General features: G+C 37.4%; 1 protein-coding gene and 1 long non-coding RNA gene across 3 annotated transcripts in view; one reads left to right on the top strand and one right to left on the bottom strand.

Moving 5' to 3' along the window:
* The window catches only part of LOC116711649 (uncharacterized), a 32176-nt gene extending 19060 nt beyond the window's left edge, over positions 1–13116 (top strand). Inside the window, exons 4-5 of one of the 2 annotated variants that reach the window (XR_004337296.1) lie at positions 4002–4178; positions 11048–13116. This is a non-coding gene — a long non-coding RNA (uncharacterized LOC116711649). Of the gene's footprint in view, positions 1–3996; positions 4179–11047 lie in introns of both variants that reach the window. The other variant, XR_004337295.1, reaches the window with a different exon arrangement.
* en2a (engrailed homeobox 2a) lies at positions 11444–19185 on the bottom strand. Its single transcript, XM_032551053.1, has 2 exons — positions 16813–19185; positions 11444–14526 (listed from the first exon to the last, which is right to left on the bottom strand). The coding sequence occupies exons 1-2, from the start codon at positions 17297–17299 to the stop codon at positions 14207–14209; spliced, it is 807 nt and encodes a 268-aa protein (XP_032406944.1). The 5' UTR covers positions 17300–19185; the 3' UTR covers positions 11444–14206.
* Between the last annotated feature and the right edge of the window lie 1214 nt (positions 19186–20399).

Here is a 20399-nt window from a genome sequence, read left to right as displayed (position 1 = left end):
TCTAAAACTTTTATTGATAAAATATAATCTCATCCAAATTTGTGAAAGAGGGTTTTTACCTAGGGTGCCATTTGTGTAGAAACCAACACTGGTACCATAGCTCACTGTAAGCTGATGAAGACTCTCTATACTTTTGTGGCAGTGGTATTTGTGTGTGTTGTTGGCACATCGCTCTGTTTACAGACCTACTTATCGGAGCCCACGTATGCTGCTTTATTTGCTGATGTAGATTGGCTTCCAATCTCCGCTTAAACATGAGGCTTTACTGTATGTTTGCTTAACTGTCCAGCCATCCCATCTATTCAAACAGCGTTTCTTTCAGTTAAAGCTGTGTGCTTGCTGGGCTCTTTTTTTTCCCTTTCCTTTTTCTTTTCTTTCCTGGGACCTTTTCTGTTATTTTGGGGACCAGATGGCGAGGAGCATGGAAGAGCCTCTTTGTCTGGGAGCCCCTGTGTGAAAAAAGGTTGTCCTCCCTAATGTAATCAGCAGCACCGGAAGGGTCCATTTTGGGCCGTGAAAGGAGACAATTGGGCCTGGACACGTCTAGATTACAGAAACGCAGGGTTCATCTGCCGACCCTGCCTTCTTTTGACCAAGGTCCTGGTGAGGAGGATCCTCATCTTTGATCAATGGAGGGTGGAGGTGCTGATGCGACCCCGTGCGGGCCAAAGGCCACCCCCTCCCCTACACCATGCCCTGTTTACCCTGTACTTGGCTGCCACTGACACCTCCTTCCGGAAAGAGCCAGGAATGGAAGGGGAGGGGGGTGCTGGCACTCCTGGGGAAAGGGAGGGGGCACCATGACCTGTCTAGACACCGTTGTTTCTAGTTGCTGTGGTGTTGCCAAGGGGATATAATGAACTTTGACCTCAAACATAGTTGGTTAGGAGATGCTGTGGTCAGTCAAGGAAGACAGTTTTTTTTCTTCTTTATAATTTTCAGAGTTAGAGGTGGGGAAGTGAGGCTGCGTATGGATGCAATCCACATTAAACACATGCTGCTTAGAAAGACCACAGGCATGAATTTACTGCCTTATATATTTAATATAGAATTGCACTTTGATTTGAAAACCATATTATTGGACACAACCTGGATGCACTTGTGGAGTTATTTTTTAAATATATTTGCAGTAAGTAGCCACTAAATCTCTTGTTATTGAAAAATGAAGTAAAAATGATAGTTGCTATGGAAACTTGTTGACTATACGGTATCATTCATTGCTGCGGTTCTTTAACATAGAGCTTCTTTGCTATCCTATTCATTGTGGCGACAAGATAAACTTTGGTCCATTCTTTGGCTTGTGTGTCACATCTCCAGCTGTTTTAAACATTTGCATTATTGAGGACTATTCTAATGAGCAAATTTAGGCCACTAGCCTTTATAATGCATGTTTATTTCATTCAATGCCATGTTTTCCTGTCTTTCCCACTTTGAAGAAGTATTTTTAATAAAACAGTCATGACTGTATGTTTAATTTTGCCCTCTGAATAACTATACTTGGCATAAAGTTTTAACCTTTTAGGTTTTCAGTTTTAAATTATGCTACTGCAAGAAAAAAAAGATTTTATCAAAGCATACTTATTGTTTTATCCATTTTAAAGGGTGGCTAAGAGAAATTTGCCTCAGTGACACATCATGTTTATACAGGAATACAGGAAGTCAAAAATGACTAAGTCAAAGGTCCTCAACTCTGTAGGTAACGTAAAATAGTAAATTACAAATTTTTTAAAGTATACATTATAAGTAAGTAATTGTTCAGTTACATTTGATTTAGAATAGTTAGGTTTGCCATCACTCACTGTGGTATGAGTGATGAAGTTAAAAACAGCTACAGTTCTTTACTGGTATGTTCTCTCATCTTTCCAATTCTGCAGACTTGGAATTAACAGGCCTTCAACTGTGTGACCATCCTAAAATGGAAAAGCATAAATTATGCAAATGGTTTAATTTAATTTATTTTAAATGAATAGTAAGGACCGACACCAAATTTGGCAGCACAGATTTAAGAAAAAAACATACAATACTTGAATAAATGTTCTCTTGTCTTTCCAATTTTGAAGAGTCATGTTAAAAAAAACCAACTGTTTTTAATCATGTTTTTTTTAAGTTGAAGTTTGGCTTTCTAATGTTATGTTTGCCTTAATTTGTCTAAAAGATGTGAAATTATGGAGGTTTTCTTTTAAGTAACCTTGATTGATTTTTTTTTTAAACAATGTAAAATTACAAAGGGTAAAACAATGTTTTTATTTTCTTAAGAAAATATATTTGCACTGATTTAAATTCTGTCTTACTAACGCAGGACCTCAGTTGTTTCTGTGCATGGTAGTTTTTTATCTAGATGATTCAAAATTACTCAAAAGGAAATGTTGCGAAGTTAGGAAAGCATAATGAATACTTTTAATTTGTGATCGTGTCCTCAGTGAAACGTCTCATGCAACGTCTGTCCTACACAGTACCTGAGTTCGAATGCAATCTATAGTATTGAGTTTATTGAGAACCTGACTGATGGAGCCTCTGCACAGGAGCTGCACTGGTGATTCCACCATCATGGCTGCCGCCATCACCAGCCACGCCCTCTCGCCTGCCATTCAGGAGTGAGTTAAAATGGCAGCATGCAGCAAAATGAGTGAGAGGGTAACAGAAAAAAAAGCAGGGAGACGCCCACCTCAGTGAACAAACACGATCGGCTGAGCCGCAGCTCGCCTCATCTCGTGTGCCAACTCAACAATGTTCTCAACGAGAACAATATTTTTGGCTAAATTGCGTCCATCTGGGTCCAGAGTTCAGTCCAACGGGGTAGCATCTAAATTTATGAAAAAGCTAAGGTCTTTTTTACATGACTTTATTGAATTTTACGATACATTTAAATCTTTAGGTGCAGATCTAATACACCGCAAAACCCTAGTTTTGTAACAAATCTTCAGAATTGGGACGCCAGCAGATTTTTACTGCGCACCGGCTGCAACGTGGGGTTGTGTTGAGTCCTTCTGCACCAAATTTGTGCTTTTTTAAAGGTGCGGACTCTGATCTAAATTATTGAAACAAATATTATTTATTTTTTAACCTTCACATATTTCCTTTGAAATATTGTCTGTGACCTTCATTTTTTATTACAGTATGGATGTTGATGCATCAGAACACTTTTATACATGTCCGTTACTAAATTTTACTGTAATTCAGGCTCTATAAACATGTTATTGTTGATGTTTAGTGTAGTAGGGTTGCACACTTCCACCAGTGTCCTTACAAATACCAGAAACTAGCTGCATGTTCTTCTTTAAGCTAATGCAAAAGTAAAAAACGGGAAATTTACTCCATTAGTTCCAAAAATCTGTTAATCCAACACTAATATCTTCATTTCAGTGTTCAGTCTCACTACGCAATAACGTAGTGAGCTTGTTGGCAAGATTGTTTTTATTTTTTAATGATTCATTGCATATTGTTGCTGTATCTTAAATAGTAGCTCCTTATCCCATTTGTTTTTACTATGTATCATTTTAAAATTGAAAGTATTTAAATTATGTATGCAATATATATGTGCTTGACATCTTAGTTTAGGCATCTGAAATTATTTTAAATTCCACATTAATTTAAATCACTAAAAAAGAACAAAGTGGAAAGATCACAGATTGGCAAAGCCCTCTGCTCCTAGGCTAACATCTTTATGGATGTGATTATTTTGTCATCTCACTAATTAAAGGCTATCTTAATACAGCAACCTGACGCTGTTTCACTAAGCTCAACACTGAACATTTTTACACCCAGTCTGTGCGAAAAGCTTAAATTAAGAAATATACCCTGTCATTTTAAAGCTTGTAGCATTGGCTGCCACTTCTTAACAACTCTATTGCTAGACTTACTATATTCAAGCATCAGTGTGCAGAATTTAAAGGTAAATGTCTATATTTCATTATTTTTAGCTCTTCCCCACTCTCGCTGAATGACACTTTATTATTAGCTCTCGGTGTGTGAATGTTATTTTTTTTCTCTCCACAGTGCAGAGAGAGCTGTGTTGGTGGACTAGGAGGAAGATGTCACACTAAGGATGGGGTTTTTTGGCGATGATGTTGGTGCTGTTGATGCAGCATCGAGCTCTCACTTTGTGCCTCTGTCAGCTATGATCCGTAACCATAAAGTGAGTGACAGGCCATTCTCCGGGGGGAAAGCAGAGGTCTGAGGTGAGTCAGATGTATCCTTGACCCTGTCTAGCTGTGTGTCAGCAAGCAACATGAACTCAGTAAAAAGCAGGCCTGAACTGGCATGACTGTACATTGTAGCTACATCTTTATTTAGTATGTGTAAGGAGAATGTAACATAAGAAGCAACCGATCTGCTCAAGAGATCTACTTTCTACTGCCTAGACTCCCTTGACTTATGAAATTGTAATGCACCTCATAACTTAATACACTGATGTTTTTCATAGCTTAATTTGCACCTGTGTCCCTTGTGACAACTATGTTTTACAAACCTACCTGAGCTAATATTTTGTAACCAGTAACACTATTTTCTTTCATGCATTAAATACAGAACAGGATGCCCAAACCTAGCTTTGGAATAATGCTTTGTTAATCAAAAGCAGAAGTTTTAGGTTAAAAACTTCGGGATGTCACATAGTTTTGAGCGTAATATATGTTGAAGTTTATGTTTTGAGGTGTGTAGTCACTCTAAACTAATATTCAGGGATGCATACCAAAAAGACAAAATGTTGATAATTGTTTAATTACTGGTAAATGTAGGCTGGTTACCAGTATCAAGGTATACCACGGTGCTAAGAGTTAGTTTCAGTGTTTCAAAAATATTTTGGGCACGCACACAAAGTTGGTGCAGTTTGCAGTCCTTTTAATGACATGTCAGAGAAAGTTTTCTTTGGCATAATATTGCAGTTCCCCTCTAACTTGAGTTTCTGCACACAGCCATTCAGCTGGCTTAAAGAATGCTACTACACTTTTTCATCTTTTACAAGAAAGCAAAATTTGGCAGTTTTGAAATATTTCCAGTCTCAACAAAACCAGGAAATTAATGAGGTAGCTCTGTATTTCAACAGCATTTGGCAAGTGTCTGTCAAGTCTGCAAGCAGCTGACTGTAGGCATAACCTGCGCTGATAGCCCCACTAATTATTAAGTTAATATTAGCGCTGTAAAAGTTTCGTCAAAAATGTAAATGTAAAAATTTCTAGTAAACTCTTGTATGCGTTTATTTAATATTTCCACTTTGGTTATTTTATCACAGTAAAAATTATATTGAATTAATATTAATCAACATGAGTAATTTAAAATGAGTAATTAAATAGTAAAATATTTTTTGTTTTAAATTTAAGTATATATACCAAGAAACACTTATCCATGTTACCATGTTATTTCAAAAACATATCTGTTTCTAGCTAAGCACCAGGAAACAACAGCATATAATGTGTGTCCAAATTTACCTATAAAGTGGTCTAATTTCTTCAAAAATCCTGCTGATTTGGAGAAAGTTTTGGAAAAAAATCTGCCCTGCAATGCATATATGTGTATATGTACAAATCTATAAAATTAAACGAGTATCATTTGCAGAATACTGAGATTGTCAGATATTACAATGGGATTAAATTACACTGCATCTGACTATATAATTTGAGTGTGTTGGAATGAATCTGATTGAAATAAATTGTTTATAGCTGTTTATAAATTGAATCTGTTTGCATAAAAATGAGCCTTGAGATGACAGCTGTTGTGAATTTGTGCTACGTTAATCGACTGAATTGAACTCAATTGAATTTGATGGAAATGTAAATCTAGAAGAAGTCAGTTTAGGTTGAATCTCGCAATTTGAACTGTACCCACAAAGTCAGCTCCATAAGAGCCTCAGCCAGTCCTTCAGTTATGTTTCCAAATTTCACAATGCTCTGTTTATCAGCTCAATTGAACTGCATCATGATATTGGTGCTTTGAAGCACACTATTTGATAATGTATAAGCTTTACTTTCACAGCAAAACCTATGTTTGTAAGGTTCTAGATTGTATAATGTGTAAAATGGATTAGTAAAAATACCGTTTTTTGAAAGACTTTATGGACTTATCAATTTTTTTTATATTATTTAAAAACTATGATAGTCATTTGAGATAATATTAGTAATAAACTGTTGATAATTAATTTTGCTGTTTAAGTTATTTTTAACACTGGTTTTCTTGAGATCTATGACTCAAAATTTTACTAAATGCAATAATATAGCATTTAGCAACTTAGTATCCCCACTGAATGGAACTGTTGTAGTGAAGTTGTCTATTTGATATTAGATAACTCTTATTTTTTTATGGAGTCTAATTACATGCAGATGTTTTGCCAAAAGACTGATGCATTTTTTGATGTAATTTTTATTGTCATCACCATAAATATCATAAAATACCTTGATAAAAATTTAAGCCACTTCCAGTCTCCTTAGTTTATATTATGTTTATTGCAACTTACATTGATATCACCATAAGTACCACAAAATATTTTATTAAGTTACTTAATGTATGTTCCTAGTTTGTGTTGCTTTTTTCACAGCTTGTATTGCCTTTGCCATAAATACCATATAATGTCTATAACACCCATTCATTATTTGCTTTTTCTGATTTATATGGTAATCACTATAAATGCCACATAATCTTTCAGTCATTTTGCAAATCTGTAGTTTTTATAACTTTTCCTATAAGTTTTACCAAAAATACAAAATATCTTCATAACATAATGGAGCTATATTTGTATTATCTTGACTTTTATCTTATTCACACAATATTTCAATAATATATAAAATCAGTTTCACTTATTTCTAGTTTGTTTTACATTTCCTAATTACTTATGGGATCTTGACTAAAACCTCCCAGCAAATAGCCTGAATAAATTGACTAACATTTATGCTCCTTCCTTGTTTGCATTGCTTTTATGGTGACTTAAAATATAACCGCTACAAATATAACAGAAAATTGTGCTAAACTTTATGCTCCTTTAGAGTTTTGATAGTTTGCAGTACTTTTTACACTGCAAACTAACAAGTTTGCAGTGTAAAATAATTATAAGTTATTATTAATTATAATAACTCATAATTGCCACAATAATCACAAAAATCTTTACGTTTCACTTATTCCAAGTTTCTATAAGTTTTACTCTTAACCTACGTAATTAAAATAAGTATTGCAAAATATTTGGATAATGTTCAAACTCTACATTTCTCATCCCTGATTTCATATTAATTTATTGTCTATCTATAAATATCTTTATAACATTTTATGTTCACTTCGATTTGAACTTTTTTCATGACTTTTGTCATCATTGTCATCATCATCACCATCATCATAAGCAGCATCACCATAATAAACATCACAAAAAATCTTCAATTACTAGTTGATTTTGCCTTTACTGTGATTTATGTTAGAATCGCCATACTATTATTCATAGTGATTCCCACTGGTCCAGTATTTGCAAATATTTTCTTTGTTTTACCCTTAAGACTTAAATCAGGAAGTATTTTTGAAAATGTAGTATTTAGGCTTGATGTGTACTTTTTTGGTCCATACATACATACATACATACATACATACATACATACATACATACATACATACATACATATATACATTGTCTACGCATGCCTATCCACGTAGGATCACAAAGGGGTTGGTGTCTAAACCCACTGGTCACTGAGTTAAAAAAATAAATAAATAAATAAATAAAAAAGGCTTAGTTTTCAGTGTGCTCAAACTTGGTCAAAATTGGTCTACAAATAAGACAATGTGGATCTGATGTTTATTAAAAACAACACTCTGAAATTAATTACATTAGTTCTACTTCTTAATGAGCAGAAAGAAAGACTAATAAAAGTCGATTATAGATCAAATGTGTTGCTAGCATTAAAAAAAAAAAACAGTCCACAGGTGTGTTTTCTAAGTGACTCAAAGAATTTGAGCTTAAAAGTTCTGGATCCTTCTTCAAGGGTCACTCAAACCCTGTGTGTGAAATGAGAGTTGCTTGGGTGTGACTTTTACCAGAATGCATCCACTTCCTATTGTCTGCCCAGTCAACTTCTGCAGGCCCCAGTACCCTGACTTCCATACATGAGAGATCAAGGGTTACCAAGGTGCTTTTAGAAAGGAGGGCTCAGTGTGAGAGGGGACAAACTGGTCCACAAAATACTCATTTCCTTTGCATGTTAGATGCCCTAGTGGGGATTCAAATAGGGTCACTGACACTTTTTCCCCCTCCCATCGTTGTCCTTAATGAAACTGTTGCTTGCCTTTTCAATGGCTTGGGACCTCTACAGTATCTGCTGCCTGTACAGTACGCAGCTTGATAATACGGTGAGTATGCCCTAAAGAAAGTTTGTTCAGACTCTGGCTGTTTATTCGACAGTACCAGACAGAGGCACCTCGTGTAGAAAAGGTAAAAGTAGTTCTGTCCACCTCTCATTCTTGCAAAAAAAAAAAAAAAAAGTTCAGCCACTGAGCCACGGCATTAACTTGTATTCTAACAAGATTAAAATATATTCGTCCTGGGGATTAGCATAGTTAGGTGTCCTTTTGCCTCTTTTTTTCCCCCTGCACTGGTGCGTTGACAGTGGGCTTTGATCTGTGTTGCGAGGCAAGAGTCCTGGCTTGGACCTAGCGATTCGAGTGCCAAGTGTGAAATTGGCCTGATGTCATCCCTATTCTTCACCTTTTACATCTTTCACCACTTTAATTATGTTTCCGCCACAAAGCCTGGGCACCTCTGAGCAGATTCCACTCTGGCCGTAGGAAGCATTCAGAAACTGTGGGTAAATGACACAGTAGGGGAGGAGGAGGATGGTAGGAGAGGTCATAGCAGGATGGGGCCCTTTTGTGTGCAGAGATATATACACTGATACTTTACTTGATGCATCCCACACTCTCTTCAGTAAGTTTAAGTTTCTGTAGTTTTCTTTGGACCAATTGGTCAATAGATATTGATGTACACCAAAGTTTTAAAAACTTACGGCTTCAAAATCTCCCATAAAATTCTGTCATACTATTATTATCGTTTAAAGTTGAATGAAATGCCAGATAAATCAAAAGAACTGATAAGAGGTTTATAGAGCATAGAGTAAGGCAGCAGTGCACCTCCCCCACTTGGTGCTGTGCACTGGTGGTCAGCTAGCTGGAAGCAGGCTACTGTATGTTTTCAATGTACAATAAAGAAATTCCAATAGATAGCTGCGATTTAGAAATGAAAGAAGCATTAACTCTCACAGCTAGCGTGTAACTAGTGTCTGCTAAGCAGCAAATTGCAGTCTGGCCACTTTAGCATGTGGTCTGACTGATAAACAAGCATAATATCAACTTGTTAAATTTGTGCTAGACTATAAAGAGCAGATCAGCAATAAGAGATACTATTCGACAAAATAAACCTTTGAATTGAAAACTAATTCACCATGTATTATTTTTTAAAAAAAACATAAGATCTAATTTTTAACAGAACAATATTTTTGGAGCTCACCAATGGAGCTATTAATGCTGAAACCGCCACTGTCTGTAGGCACTGGCTGGCATCAGATTATTAGGTACGATAACTGAAAAATAAAAACATTTTATGGTTTCACACTATTAACAAAAAATCAGAAAAAATATGGAACTGTTTATTTTAAACTGAAAACTAGTTAATCCCACTGTCTAAGATTACATAGCAGACTGATTATTGCACTTTTTCTTGTGTTTTCTCTAATGCTTATGGGCTGTTCTTGTTTCTCCTGACTGAAAATATTTTCCTACCGCCTAATTTGTCTTTATTGTAATAAAAGGGAAAGTGTAGTAGGATTTTTTTCAGCCAGGAGTCCAGCAGTGCGTAGCAACAAGTGGCGGAGGAACAGAACTGTGTTACTAAATACAGACATGGAAAAATAAAAACACTTTAAAATCAGTATGACAGAAAGGTTTTGTGCTCCGCCCCTTTAAAATCTTGCTGTGTCAGTAATTTACCTACGCTTAGTCTTCCTGTGTGAAATATGTTATGTAACACTGTAAAACATTTACTAATGAGAAAGTATTGCAGTGTAAAAGTCAATAAAATGTAATGTTAACTTAAAACTTGTTTAACATTTTTGTTTTCACTCCGCCTGAATTTTACATGAGACGTCTATTTTGACTGTAAATACCTTATACAGTATATTATATATTGCGTTCTCAGTATGTCTTTCACACTAGAGGATTGTTTGTGGTGCACCACCTCCCATCTTCATTTCCTGTGTAAATAATTATCGGTTTCTCTGCGGATGTGCCAATGTGAAGAAGATTTAAGGAGTCATAAGATATCTTTCTCATAAAGCGATAAAAGATGTTTAAAGATGGTGGATGTCCGTTTCCTTCTTGGTCTCCTCTTGGACTCTCCATTAGCATTAACTTCCAGAATCAACATATCTGAAATCATACTAAATGAAGACATGAGTAGAGTTATCTGCTGTAGGTAAAATATTAACTGCTCGTATCTTTTGACAGAATCTCACTTGAGAAATCTTTAATCTCCTTTTCCAAACCATCCACAGATAACTCATTTTCTCTTAATTTCCAGGAGAATGCGCCCATGTTGCTAAACAGCTTTAGTTTCTGTTCATTCATTGGTGTCCCTATCTGAACTTCCCGCAGCTCCTCTTCCTGTGAACATTCAGATGAAGATTCCTATTGGTTGAATGAAGGATCAAAACAACAGTGGAGTGTGAATGTGTGCACCCCTACACGCGTGTGTGTGTGTGTGTGGGAGAGAGAGAGAACTAACAGAAATGAATGGAGTCTGGGGAATGTGTGGGAGAATAAAATGAAATACAGTGATAAATGTGTGTGGGGGTGTGTAGGTGTGTGTAAGGCAGACTTAGTGTATGAGTTTAGAGAGTGAGAAAGCTGTGTGTGGAGAATGGGTTACTAAGAGAGGCGGAGGTGGGGTAGGGAGAAGGAGGGAGGGAAGGGGGGACAGCCACCTGCAGCCATGACGGGCTTTGACCTTCATTGCTCTCTTTACCCTCCCTTCCCCCACCCCCTCCCTATCTCCCCCTCTCTGCTCCCCATTTCTGCCTCGCGATAGAAGCTCAGGCTCCTTTCAGAGGCAGCGAAGAAGACTGACCGTCTCGAAGACAGTGCTGGGAGCAGCCCCCAGTCTGCTCCAACGCTAGTCACTGGCCGTTAGACATGGCGTTCAAAGACTAGCGGTGCAAGTATGGAAATGCAGATAAGGCATTGTTGAGGAAACATGCCTGGGAATTGTTCAAGGTTTTCACTTGCATAATGTTTGGATGTTTTTTTTTGCAAATGTTTTAATCTGGAAACTAATGAATGTGATTTTGATTAGATTTCATGGAGATTTCTTATGTTTACACATACATTTGTGAACATGTAATGTATTTTTTTGAGTAAACCAACATAATAAAGGTTTTATGTATGTATATTCACTAGATGACTACAAAAAGAGCCAGAAACCTACTCATGTATAATCTCCAAGGTTTTATTTACTCTTTTCCGGCTTTTCAGGAGGCAGTTAATTACACAATTAATACATGATACAAATTATGTACATTTATACCAAAGAATACTTCCAACATAAAATAAAAAATAGCATTGTATTCTACAACTCTGTGTTGTAATTTCATTTAAACATGTTCATATATAGATAGATATACGCTGATGAGTAAATTCATAATGTCGTACCAGCAGTTCTCATAAAGGCATTAAAACTTGAGTAAGTCTGCATTTGAAGTAACACTGCTTCTCTGATTCGGCACAGTTCTGTTTCAGGAAAAAAAGTTCCAACTCGAACCTTTTAAGGCAAAGTGTGTTTCTGTTTGGTGGATTTTTCTTTCTTTTTTTTTATTCACACACACTTTTTGCAGATGCACAACAAAAGAAAAAAAAACACATTGAAAAAAAGGCAAAAAAGTCCACAATTTGGTATGGATACAGTCTGAAACTCGATCATACTTTTTTTGTCCATAAAGACCAAAGTTAATAAACACAGTTGTTTTTGCCCAAAGTACAACAAATTGCAGCTTTCATGCAAAAAAGGCCCCATAAACTTTTTTTTTTCATTCACAAAGAAAAACAAACAAAAAGGAAACAAAAAGAAGTTATTGCAAGATAAACAAGCAGTGTAAACACCTCAGATATCTATTCTAAAGCAACACTGGTCATTGGATAGATTTTTTTCTCAATATAATCTATATAAATACACATATGAAGTCCTTTCAACAACGATAAGAGATTTGTAATACAGTCACTGACGGAGTTCCCTTCTTTTTATGATATATGGATATGCAATAAAAATGTAAATAGAGAAAGATTTACCAAGAACATCCAACATCCTGCATGTAAAAGTCTAAAGAGTGCGCAGAAATGGTGTCATCATTGTCTTTATGCTACAGAGTTGTTTCTGTGACTCAAAAGGCAGCATTATAGCCTTTGTTTAGCTACAAAAAATTATTTATATTGCTATTTTAAACTATAATAGCTGCACTGATGCATTGGCATATAATGAAGAGAACACGCACATTTATTTAAAGGCTGTGAGACGACCATAATCATATAAGCAAGGCCTACTTTTGTGTGTTAGTTACAAAAGAAAATAATATATATATTTTTTTTTGCTCTTTCACTTCCAGTGGCGGTTTTTGAGATATGGCTATCTCCCCAGGGCGGCCTGTTCTGGGTGCGCCATGACACAGAAGGGAGAAAGAACACATCTTAACTGAGAAAATTATGAAAAGCATAGTATAATTAGTGGTAAAAAAAAACAACCTCTACTGATATTTTCTGTAATTCTTATGTATTATCTCTATTTAGAGAAAAAAGATTATTTTTAGTGATGCACCAATTAGATTTTTCTGGCCAGTATTCGGCTTGGTATGAGGTGCTAATTCTAATTTTTATGAATTCAGATTTTTATGTTAAACTAAGACACATCGAAGAGAAAATAAAATGTTTTGCAGCTTCTTTGATAGGTGTAGTTTTAATTCAAACAGCAAATGTTGGAAGTACAAAATTATTGCAATTTATGCATGAAGAATATATCCCTAGCCTTAACTTGATTTTGAACCAAAGACAACTACATCAGAGTACACACTGCTTGTTGATGTGTTTACAGACACAAAGTAAAAAAAAAAATTTAAGTAAACAAATGATGCAATTTTGATGTATGGCCAGTCCATCGGTGCATCCCCAACTCTTTGTGTTGTAAACAAACATAACAACAAAAATGTAGCTCAATTATAGGTTCAATATGTGTATCTCTAAATGATTCTGCTGAATTATATAATAAAAACATTCTCTATAAAATAGTTTTTGGGTGTGGGTTTTTTTTACATGTATTGGGTGGCCAAAAGACAACCTCGCCCAGGGTGCCATTCCTGCAAGAAACGCCACTGGTCACTTCCAACAAACTGCATTACAACAACAACGCTTGGGGAACAAAATTAAATAAATAATTAAAAAATAATAATAATGCAGTGCCCAATTAGCCCTAACAAATTTCGCTGTCCACTTTGCACGCAAAAATCAACCAAGAAAACCAAGCGAGCATGGCATTAGAAAAACCTTGTTAGCATATTTAAATTCACAGTAGCCTGGATGCAGCAGAAAAATATTCTTTGGACTTCAGTTTTTCTTTTTTTTTTCTTTTTCTTTTTATTAATTTCCCACTTTACTGACAAGTAAAAACGTCAAGTGCCAGTTAGTTAAAATGTAACACGATGACAATCATGGATAGCAGTAATCCTTATACGGCTTATAAAAATGGAGAGTGTAAGCATGTATAGCCCCGGGAAGGGGGCGGGGACGACAAAAACAATGAAAACGTACCTTTATACATCTTTTATAGACGTGATATTGCAGAAATATCTCTCTGTTTTTTTTAAAACAATTTATGCTGGTAAAGGCTATACACTGGCCCTTTATTCGATCATATTATTGCATTGTAGGCTTGATTACACCTCCCATATAACGAAAAAATCACTATAATATTCCCATAGGAACCTATAGAGGCCTATGGTTGGGTTAGAAATTCGTGTAGGGAATCTATTCATTTGTTATGGTTTCTTGGAGCCATTGTGTACATCCATGGTGAGTGATAGTTAAAGTATCTGCAGTGGTAACATTAAATATTCCTGTAAGTAGAGTTTTAATCTCTATATAAATCTATCATAGGATTACTATAGGTTCTTTTTCGTCAGGAGGTTGCTGTTTACTTCTCTGGGAATCAATCGCTGTCTGATTTCTCGTCTTTCGACGTGACGGTGGCGTGATTGTAGAGTCCCTGCGCCATCAGGTGCAAGGCCAAACTGTTCTTGGTGCCGCTGGCCTTTTTGATCTTGGCCCTTTTGTTCTGGAACCAGATCTTGATCTGGGATTCGTTCAGACCCAGCTCCTGCGCCAGATTCTGCCGCCTCTGCTCCGTCAGGTACCGGTTGGTCTGGAACTCCGACTTTAGTCTCTGCAGCTGCTCTGCTGTGAAGGCCGTCCGTGGTCGCTTGTCCTCTTTGCTGGTCGTTTTCTTCTTTGGTTTGCGAGATCTTGGCCCTGAGTGGGGTGGAGAGATTGGGAAGCGGGAGGTGGAGGGGTTTCAGAAACACACGCAGTTGTTTGTCAGTATATACAGAAGAATAATTGGTCAAATAATTGTCATAATAATTGAGTGCTGATTTTTTTTCTCGCCCATTTGCCATGTTGTACTTTTCTAGTTTTGTCCATAAAAGCTCCAAAAAGTCGAGGTATGTATGGTCAGTACGAAATTTAACTATTTCCCAAAATGTGTAGTAGAAAGTTCTATTTCGTACCCAAAAAGCTGCAGTGTATAGAATTTTCCATATTATCTTATAGTATTACCATCAGTAGCTCGATAAAAGTTCTTTTAGTACAATCAGTGTTCAAAATCTTGCATATTAACTAAGAATCAACGGGCGCAAAACAAGAGTCAGAATTTAAATATGGAAATAAGGCGTAACACAATGGTTTCAGATCATCACTGACAATTAAACAGCAATTTACTCGAGATTTGAGCGTTTCAGTGGACATTTATCACCACCACCGATGAACGTACTTCTCTACAAAGATTAATAAACAGATTAGAAGAGCTTAAATACAAAACAGTTTGTTTGCGAAGACGAAATGGCAACGTGTGGGAACGAATAAGGATACGAGTTGTGGAAGCAGCGAACTAACCACAAACCAGCCAAAGCATAAACCAAAACAGCTCCGCCAGGAACATATTTTTTATGCTTTCGACCAAACTACCTCACTAAAACGTGAATCTTATAATATTCTCCCAATTTGCATTATGGAAATTAACATCAATTGCACCCAAAATCCGTGCGTAAAGCACACTTTATAACAAAAGGTCACTTTTTCCCCCCGAATATTTATTCTAATCGCCCAAAATGCATGTAAACAAACATGCTCATCTGGTGCGTGCTCAGTTCGGTTTGTGTTTCTGTAAAACCAAAAAAAAAAAAAAAAACACCAAGAAAACACATCAAAAGTAAAATTATCTGAATAACTTAAACCCATATCTTTCGCTCTGAAAACTTGCAGAAAAAGACAGCAAACAATGGCTCAAAATCTGTCTTAAGCTCCCAAATGCAGTCATGCCTCCCTGTTGCTCCCTCTCTTACAAACGCAGACACACATCAGACACTCACACACGCATACACATTGAACATTTACCGACACCGTCTAGTCTTTAGGCTCTCATATTAACAGATTTCTGCAGGAAAAGTAGAAGAATCCGTGTGTTTGTTGCTCAGTGAAGAATTAAGAATAATTTTGCTGCCACTACCTTGTCGCTCTCATTCTTCCTCCCTTACTTTCTGAAAAACTCCTTGGCAGACGGACGTGAACAGAATTTTGGATCTGAGCTGCTCCCATAACACGTTCAGTCACTTTTCACCTGGAAAGACGGCCTGCTAGCTCTTCAGATCCGAAACAGTGCGCCAAAACATAAACGAAACAGACCCATAATCAACTCTATATGTTGAATGAACTGTAGCCCTGCAACTGGTAGTAGTCCCCCACGCCACTCCATAGTATAGCATTATATAATGCATGAGAACAAGTTGTACTCCACTTTTATATGCACGTCAAAAAAATATTTAAAGACGTTTCTACTTCTCAGTGAGACGATAAATTACAGGGAGTTTATTAGTTAGTTTATGAATATACCAAAAAGTTGACTGCTGCATCTTGAGCATTGCTATAACATTGCTATAACCCCAAATATAACTTTTAGAAAGCAAGCCCAGACTCTACAAGTGCATCAATTGGTAGTTTTAAGGCTTTTCCTCGCCTGGAAGAGGCTCAGCGCGCCTGTGTTTACTTGCAAAAAAATAAAAAATAAATACTCCAAGAGTCTCGAATTTTCATTACTACACTGGGAAACAACCTATGCGTAAAGTTTTAAAAATGTGTCACTAATAATAATTTTGTCGAGAGCTAAAAATAAAAATAAAATGTAAAGATTCTGCTCGCCGACACTAATTATTTATCTTCTTTTGTTTTCATTTTCTCAAAAGGCCTGCTCTCCTCGTTCGAGAATTCTAGTTTAGGTTTAATAATAATGAGATAAATTATTTAAGTTTGTTGGAACCCGATGGCACGTTTTTGCGTAAATTCTATTTCTGAATGCAGGTTGAGGTTCAAATACATTTTTTTTTTGTATTTAGAAAAGTATTTTTTTCGCTTTGTGCGCTACACAGCGATCGTTCTCCCTACTGCAGCTAAAACTCGGTCAAGCCATCCTGGGTCAGTGTTACGGGGTATTTCAGGTTACAGAAAATATACGGGGATGTAGTAAAACAGTATGTCACCAACCTGACGAAGGCCTGTCCGAGTATCTGGTGCAGTAGACCCAGGCTGGCCACAACATGGGCTGCGACATGGATGGGTTGGAACTGGCTTGGGAACTGTCTGAGTCTGAGCTTAGGCACTGGTCTCCGCTCTCCCCGCTCTGTTTCAGGGACTCCTCGGCGGCTTTCGCGGGCTTCTTGGGCCCGGTGACTGTGTGTGGAGTGGAGGTCCCCTCCGCTGGCACAGTGCTGCCCACCGGCTCAGTCTGAGGGGCGGCGGGGCTGCCGCGGCTCTCCCGCGACGCTGGGCTGCTCTCATCGAGGTGAGCGTCCACGTCCTTCTTGCGTCCGAAGTCCGGCCGGAGGATGTTGTCGATGAAAAAATTGGTAACCCGGTGCGGGATCTGCAGGTTCCCCGGCGCCTGTAGCAGGGGGAGGATGGCTCTATTGGATTCATCCGCGGACTCCTGTCGCTCCACCGCATCTCTGTTGCCGTGATCATTTTCTTCCATACTGATTCACTTTCCCCCACTTTATGCTCTTTAACCCCTTTGTCGCTCCCTCCGCAGCAAGAAATTTTGCGAAGAACTTTGAGGGAAATTACCCCAAAAAACTGCACGGGTAGAATAAATCAATAAAACAACTCAGATACCAGTGAGTGCCTTGGACACCACGCAAAGCCTTGCCGTAGTGTCCTTTGAGAAAAGCATAATTTGTCTCATATATTCCCTTAAAATCGGGTTACAAGTGATATCTTAGAGCTAAAGCGCTTGCCATTTGCGCACCATCCAAATTTATACCACCATCCGATTTGTGCGTCCTCTGGAATGCCTACACCTAAACTAAACTAAGGGTAAATAAAGAGGCTCCTAAACTGATGCTCTAATACTCTCACTCTGGAGTTTTGTTCTTATTTTCAATGCGAGCCCCCCGAGTGACGTTCTCCCACCCTCCTCCCAGACACGTGCCTCTGACCAATAGGACGGCAGAAACTGGGCCACATGACGCAGACTACGGAGCAGTCTACAAACGCCCCATCCTCGCCCTAGTAAAAGGGGAAGAGCCCTGAACATGTACGAGGAGGAAAGCCTAATTTGAATCCGGTGCATGCACACAGATACACCCAGTATTTCATGACATGTTGTACTTTATTTTTCTCAGGACTTTGAGAAAATGTGCATTGAGTAGAAAAACAAAAACAACGGTAGGGTTGACATGTTCAGCCATGAGGATCCACTGGGTTTAACAATCTCAATAACACACAAGGAAATGAGATTTTCATTTGTTTAATATGCTCCAGATCATATATGAATAATGTGAAGTTTAATTATGGTGACTTTTGGAGATGAAAAGTAGAAATACTCATCAACTGATTAACAGTTGAAAATCTGCCTAAATCAAAACTAATTCTGCACCTGACCTATTTAGGAGGGAATGCAACATATCCTGGTGTATCACGTAGAAGTGAGGTGCTGTTTGATGAATTTAGGCCCACTTGTAACACTTGTGATCAATTTAAGCGGTTTATAGTGTAAATAAAAACGCTTTACATAAAGTCAGCTGGTGTGGATCGTGCGTAAAAATCAACATTAGGAGATGAAGTAAAACAATATTGGATTTCTAAGCTGTTATATCACTATATTAACATTTACTAGATCATTGAACTTAACGACTTTTCTTTATATGTGTTTGTTTTCTGCAAAATAGCGTCACTTCATCTCGTAATATGCAACTAAAAAGCGTGATAATTAAAGCTCGATGGCCAGAAGAGCCAACACTGATGTGCTTTTAGTATTTTAAATGTGATTGCTTTCTCCTGCCGTGACGCCTGCGGTCGCCCCAGAACAGGGTCCATATCCCTTTAAAAGAAATCAGTGATGCAAACAAACTGTTTTGTGCGCGCCGCTCGGGATCCGGAGTCGCGCCAAAGACAAAACTTTGAGTAACTTTGCTGACCACCTCCAAAGCCGAGTTTTCTCTGCTTTTCTCCCCCAATCAGTGAGGACGAACGGTGCTCCTCTGGCGTTTTGGAGCCGTCAATAAGGAGGAATCTGCAGAAAGAGCGGCGGTGAGAGTGACTGAGTTAATTCTTTAGTATCAAAAAAACGTGCGTTGTCTTTTCCTCATCTTTTCCTCTTTTATTTTTGTTTGCAAATTTGGGGAACGTGTATATTTTCTAAAATGCTATCTTGCGTCTGACATGTTTTGTGCTTACTTTGACGGATGTGATCCTATAGCATTGTTTTATTATTGCTTGAATGTTTTTCTAATATTAGCTGTTTCTATTTGAAATTTTGCCATATGAAACTACTTTCGTCACATTTGGCTAGCTTTGCAGGAAAAATAAAATCGCATTTTATTTTTTCGCCTTTTTGATTGCTGCTTTGTTTATAAAGAGTACAGGTATTGTTTTTTTGCTATTGTATTTTTTTTTTTTTAGCTAATTCTGGTCAAATCCCTAACTTATATGTGTCCAGTATTTAGTTTTTTAAATAATATTAGAACAATAGCTTCATTGTGAAGTTAAAAATGCCTATCTTATTTCCGAGCCCAAACATTTGAATTTTGATTACCTGACCAAGACCCACCGCTTCTATGCGTCCAGTCCAAACATTGGCAAGTTGAGAGTGAAAGGTGTAATTAGACAGGCCACTCTCACGCTGCGATTGTTTCTCACTTGTGAGGGGAAGCGCAGATTAATGTTGAGCGCTAAATAAGCAGCAGACAATGGATCCACAGACAGGCCGCTGCCGCCTGGGCTTGGCCTCTAACCTCCCCAGCAAAAAACCAGGGGCGTCTGGAGGAAATGACACCATTGCAGACTCTGAATTAGAATGGGGAGGCCTTTTGTGCATTACAATATATTACATATTATTCAACCAAGCCCCCCTAAAAGTCGTATTATCCCTGAAAAAAACCCAGAAAAACATTCCCAAAATGATTTTTTACTAAAAAGAAATACGAGTCTAGGATAGATAGTAAAGCTCGGGAAATTTTAGAAGATTTTTTTCCCCGACAAACTGGTAAAAATAGTCACTTAGATGCAATCATCCTTTTATATGTTCATTTTTGGCAGGCGAGCGCCCATCGTGGTCACTACTATCTGCTTTGTTAAAGGAAAACTGAACATTAACTGCTATATCATGTTTTTTGTTAAGTTGCCCGCGTTCAATGGTATGCAGCAAAAAAAATAAATAAAAATATTTCACCTGTTTATGAAATGATCAGCTTTTTTTTTTTACTCGAGTTGCGAGATTTTTGCAACTCGAGTCAACCTCTTAACCAGCCACTTCCCTGTCTGGTTAAGGGATCGCAAAAGGGCTACAGTCAAATGAAATCCTTATTTTACTTTATCGCCTTTTAAGCTATAAACTGGTAGGTATGTGGTAGCATTTTCTTATTTTGCTGAGGTGTTTTCTTACAGCTGTTTGGGTTTGTTAGGTACTTTGAATTGGGATTTTTGCTGTTTCATGCAAAACCATCCTGCAAATAAATAAATAAATAAATGTACGCCAACTCTGTTTTCATCAGACCGGTTGCCTTTTTGTACTCCAAAAGTGCAATAAGGCTTCTATCGTTTGCATTCCACCTAAATGTTCAATAAATAGTTAA

The sequence above is a fragment of the Xiphophorus hellerii genome, chromosome 21 (assembly GCF_003331165.1).
Source record: "Xiphophorus hellerii strain 12219 chromosome 21, Xiphophorus_hellerii-4.1, whole genome shotgun sequence".
NCBI classification, from domain to species: domain Eukaryota; kingdom Metazoa; phylum Chordata; class Actinopteri; order Cyprinodontiformes; family Poeciliidae; genus Xiphophorus; species Xiphophorus hellerii.
The sequence above is the reverse complement of the archived record's forward strand: the minus strand, read 5'-3'. Positions and strand labels throughout refer to the sequence as shown.